Source organism: Etheostoma spectabile, unplaced genomic scaffold (genome assembly GCF_008692095.1).
Source record: "Etheostoma spectabile isolate EspeVRDwgs_2016 unplaced genomic scaffold, UIUC_Espe_1.0 scaffold437, whole genome shotgun sequence".
In the NCBI taxonomy this organism is placed as follows: Eukaryota; Metazoa; Chordata; class Actinopteri; order Perciformes; family Percidae; genus Etheostoma; species Etheostoma spectabile.
In genome coordinates, this window is record NW_022605609.1 from 66,432 (window position 1) to 72,195 (window position 5,764).

The 5,764-nt window shown below is 40.1% G+C and overlaps 1 protein-coding gene across 1 annotated transcript in view; it reads right to left on the reverse strand.

Moving 5' to 3' along the window:
- The window catches only part of LOC116686684 (collagen alpha-1(XIV) chain-like), a gene marked incomplete at its 3' end in the record, with an annotated part of 145,102 nt that overhangs the window by 58,062 nt on the left and 81,276 nt on the right, over positions 1-5,764 (reverse strand). The window contains 2 exon segments of the mRNA XM_032511720.1: positions 1,083-1,247; positions 2,909-3,028. Coding sequence (XP_032367611.1) covers positions 1,083-1,247; positions 2,909-3,028 — 285 coding nt within the window.

Genomic DNA, 5,764 nt, shown 5'->3' on the forward strand with positions numbered 1-5,764 from the left:
CTATCACGTGTTTACATTTGACATAATTTATTAAAAGTTAAAAGTTGTTCTTTCTGTCCTTTAAAGCTGTCCCATCTTCTATTTTCACTATTACAATTATATCATATCTGGGTATATGTGAGAGAAATCACTTCAGACAGAGGACAAACGGACAGTGTGAGAAACATGTAAACATGGTCTGGTACAGCACCGTGGACTTAACTTCACTGAGGGCCACACTGGAAAATGAGAATCACATCAAGGGCCAGATGTATAGTTTACTGACATGGTTTAAGAGAAAAGTCCAATACCTTCGACCATACTATCATATGTCTTCTAGAGTCTTCTCGCTTACAGTTTGGTCGATATAAAGTCTTAAAAAAGTCGGAAAAAGTTACTGAGCCATCTTTGAGGAAAAAAAAAAAAGACAAAAAAGGTCACAAAAGACGTCTGAAAAAGGAGCAAAAATATTGTAAAAAAGTGAGAGAAATATAAGCAAAACAAATGTTTAAAAAAGTGACAGAAACGTTGAAAAATTCGTCAGAAAAAGCATTAAAAAAACAATGAAAAAGTGACTGAAACGTCAAAAAGTAAGCGTCAGAAAAAGCCCCCAAAAAACTGCAAAAATGTTGAAAAGAGCGTCCGCAAAAGTGATAAAAATTCAGAAAGGCATCAAAAGCTACGTGTGCCAACATTTATTGTGAACCTAAACTGATAAGCAGGCCTGAGTTTGACACATGTGGTCTAGTAGAAACTAGACCACTGTTTTATTTTGAAATGTATTTTATTTTGTAAAAGCTTGACCCATTCGCTCTCGGCTGAACGTATGAACGGAGAGATTGGATAACATGGTGTGTTTCTGGCGTTAGAGTTGGTGTGTTTAGGTGTGTTTAGGTGTTAATGTAGGTGTGTTTAGGTGTTAGTGTAGGTGTGTTTAGGTGTTAGTGTAGGTGTGTTTAGGTGTTAGTGTAGGTGTGTTTAGGTGTTAGTGTAGGTGTGTTTAGGTGTTAGGGTAGGTGTGTTTAGGTGTTAGGGTAGGTGTGTTTAGGTGTTAGGGTATGTGTGTTTTGGTGTGTTTAGGTATTAGTGTAGGTGCGGCGTACCGATGGCAAACAGTTCTATCCCAGCATCCCTCAGGCTCCGCGCGGGGGGTATCACGTCGTCCTGGGACTTCCCGTCCGTGATGAGGATTCCTATCTTGGGAACGCCGGGTCTGGCTCCAGACTCCGGTTTGAAGCTGTTCTCCAAGATGAAGGTCAGAGCCAGACCTGCTCAGACACAGAGACACAGAGACACAGAGATGGACACAGACACAGAGACAGAGAGACAGAGACACAGAGACAGAGACACAGACGGGACAACAGGGAATACAATGTGACAAAGACGCCGTTACAATTAAAGGGAAAACTCTAATTAAACCTAATGACAACCAGCAGTCATGGTCTTGAAAAACTGGCCTTTAGGTCATGTTCATTGTTATAGAGTTACTAGTTTATTTAACCCTCGTAGTCTTCCCATTGACCTACATCTAGTTTTCATGGGTCAACATTTGAAGTTAAAACCTCCTTAAGACACTTTTGTCACTTTTCTCAAAGTTCTTTGTCGATTTTTTTGGGACATTTTTGTTGTTTTTTGAAGTTTTCTCTGACATTTGTTGTCACTTTTTTGACGCTTTCTAACTTTTCCCGAAGTTCTTTCTCACTTTTTTACAGCGTCTTTGTCAATTATTTTTGCATGTTTTTGGACATTTTTGTTGTTTCTTGAAGCTTTCCATGACATTTGTTGTCATATCTCACTTTTTACAGTGTCTTTGTCAATTATTTCTGTGTTTCTTGGGACGTTTTTGTTGTTTTTTCCCTACACTTCTGTCACTTTTTTCCGTGTTTTTAAATCATTTTTTTCTTAAAATGCTATGAAATTAAATAAAACACCCAAATTCAATGAAAATAGTGAACTGATCAGTTATTTAACTTGTGAGGAGCGTCATATGGAACCATCCACGTTATTTATTTTTATATATTTTTTTACAATTTGGTTGAAGGAAACCCAAATTTCTTATTTAGAAACTTTTTGAAAATGGGTCAAATTTGACCCGAGGACAACAGGAGGGTTAATTAAACATGATTTATTCTGATGCGTTTTTCTTTTCCTTACTACCATTAGTGTTGAACCATGGGAGATATAACATCAAAACCATAAAAAAAAAATGCAAACTAGAAAAAAAAAGGAAAAGAAGAAAAAAAAAAGAAGTTTTGCGTTTTCCATTTCCTTGTTTTGACATGCCGTGTTCATGATTTATGGGACAAAGTGACGTCTACGGTAAATGCCCGTCAGTAGAGATTCCGGCCACTCACGGCTCTTTTTAATGAGCCGTTGTGACAGTAAGTTAAGCCCTGCTGACGGCGTGATTGGCCCATCTCTGACCTCCGAGGACACGCCTCGGCTCGAAGGCTTAATGAACACGAGGCCTTTTAACGGCCGTTAACAGCTCGACAAGTGTTGAGTCTAACGAGTGTGTGTGGACATAATGAGCAGCTGACTTCTGTTGGTCCATTATTGACACCACGGGTACTTGATGTCTGTTTTACACCCCGCTGGGTACTTAGTGTTAATTCAGCTCTTTGACACACGACTACGGAGTAACTCTGGCAGTTTGTCTTCAGCAGCTTCTTTTTTTTCTTTTTTTTAAAGCTGTTTGGTCTCTAAAATGTCAGAAAATCCAAGTGTAGATGTAGATGTTTCCCCAAAAGCCCAACATGACGTCCTCAAATGTCTCGTTTTGTCCACAACTCAAAAGTTGTTCAGTTTAATGTAAAAGGAGAATCCGAGAAGTTTTACTTTTTTAATAAAAAAAATGACTCAAACTGATTAATCCATTACCAAAATAGTTGCTTATTAATTTAATAGTTGACAACTAAGCCTACCGTACCCGTCAGTGTGTTCCCTCCTTTGTACGGAAGGTTCTTCACGGCCTCCATCACGGCCTCTTTGGTGGTGTGAGCGTTGAGATGCCACTCGATCCGGGGGTCTCCGCTGTACTGAGCCAGGCCTGCCCACACACACACACACACACACACCACACACACACACACAGGACACACGTGAGCACACAACACACACAACACACACAAACACACACCACCAAACACACACACGACACACCACACACACCACACCGCACACACACACACACACCCAAACACAGACACACACACACACACACAAACAAAGAAACACGTGAGCACAACAAACACACACACAGACACACACACAGACGGCACCCCACACATCACCCACAGAGAGGACACACACATACAGAAATGTGAAGGTAAATATAAGCTGGACAATTGTCCATTGACGTACATGTTGCTTGTTTCGCCGCCGTCGACTGCAGCGATTTGTTGAATTGGACTAATGTCATTCGACACAAGCACATTGGAAAAGAGGAACTGCTAAACCAAGACATTTTAAATAAACTTCAAATGGTAATTGAGGTCTCTACAATGAGGAGAAATCCAAAAGGTCCCTCACGATCCTGGTTTTGTCGAACTCTACAGAGAAAGCCTTGAACCAGGTTCTCCCAGGAACGTCCGGACGAGTCTGAAGTTGAGCGGCCGATGCTCCAGGAGCGTCCACCAGAAATAACGATGTAGGATCCATGGACGAGTCGTACACGAAAACATCTCTTCATCTAAAGAAGGAAAGACAGAAACACCGGGAAGGAAATATCAACAACCAGCATTATGTAACAATGCATAAACCAACGCAGAACTAGTAACAACGCCTCATATGTAACAACGCATCCCTATGTAACACACGCACACTATGTAACACAACACATAACTAGGTAACAACGCAGCATTATGGAAAACACATCCACAGTAACACTGCATCACAAATTTCACATTGCATCATAATGTAACAACGCAGCCATATGTAACACAAGCCAGCATTATGTAACAGAATGTAACAATGCAGAATGGGGTAACAACGCATTACAATGTAAACAATGCGGCACTATGTAACAACACAGCAATATATAACACATGTATAAAACGCAGCATATTTGTAACCAACGCCGGGCACTAGTGTAACAAAGCAGCAGATGTAACAACACAGCATATGTAACAACGCATACTATGTAACAACGCAGCATATGTAAAACGCAGAATAGTAACAACGAACACTATGTAACAACGCATCACTATGTAAAAAAAACAACGCTCACTATGTAACAACGCATCACAGGAACAACGCATCATATGTAAAACAACCACAGCATTAGTAACAACGCATCACTATGCAACAACGCATCATATGTTAACAGCCGCATCACTATGTAACAAAGCTCACTATGTAACACGCAGACTATGTAACCAACACATCACTATGTAAACAACGCAGCCACTATGAACAACACATCACTATGTAACAACGCAGCAATATGTAACAAAAACATCAATATGTAACAACACGCATTATGTAACAACGATCAAAAAGTAACGCATTATTATAAAAAACGCTCATGTGATAACAACAACATTAAGATAATTATGTAATAAGCATTATGACAAATTAACATCATTATTGTAATAACAGTTTTCAGTTCAAACACCCCGCATTCGGAAAATTAATGTCCAAAAATTTATACATTTTGCGATTATTTATATAAATGCATGTTACCGGGTCTGTTTAACATAGTAAAATGGGAATTATGGCAAGATTCATGCCGGTGTGATCAGTTTGCATCGTTTGGGTCATTCATGTCTATTAAAAATGACTACTCATTAATAGAATGGTGATGTAAGGTCATGATACCAGATTAACACTTCCTGTTACCACCCACCCCCAACACACCCCACCCCACACACACACCCCACCCACAAGCCCACCACACACACACCACACACACACACCCACACGATAGCTCAGCAAACTACAAGTAGGAAGCTTGCTGTCCAGAGTATTACAAAGTGTTTCATTAATTCTAATTCAGTTCAACGCAGTATAATTAAACCCTAGAGGAGCAAGGTACTTAGATTCAGCAGATGAAAAATAACAGCTCAGGCTGTTGTTTGTCCCAACAGTTTACTGGGTGATAAAACACCCCCCCCCCCCCCCCCCCCCCCTCTAATGAGGCTGCATCAGTTCATTTACAAGCCAGTCAGCCACAGAGAGCCAAAGGCCGACCAAATTAGGAAACAACCATTTATCTATCGGCCAGTTCCCTTTCTCTCAGAGCCAGGAAGCCTCCGTGGGTTCGGGTGGAAAAAACAACAACAATGGGATCGTTAAAAAGTGGTGGGTTTGATCCCCGTAGACCTAGACGTCTCTTTATTGATCCTTTTGGGATGACTCCCACGAGGAAGTTGAAAATTCCAGCAGCAGTTGTAGCAAAAAAGAAAAAGACTAAAAAGACAAAAAGACAGTATAAAGACAACAAAATAACAGTAATAATAACAACATTCATCAAATTAAAGACAAAAAAAGTACCACAAAAATTAGCAAAAACAAGTGTCAGTGGTGAGTCAAGGGTGAAATTGTACAGTGACGTTATTAATGTGAGTCCAGGTGTGTGTGTGTGTGCATCATATATATATCTATATCTATATATTGACGCACACGCACACACAACACGCGGTAGCACACACACACACACACACAAACACACACAACACACACACACACACCACACGCCAATATCATATTTATGGACACAAACCTTTTGAGAACCATTTATCCGCATATTTTAATCTCTGTGATCCATGTTTTGTTCCCAGAGTCA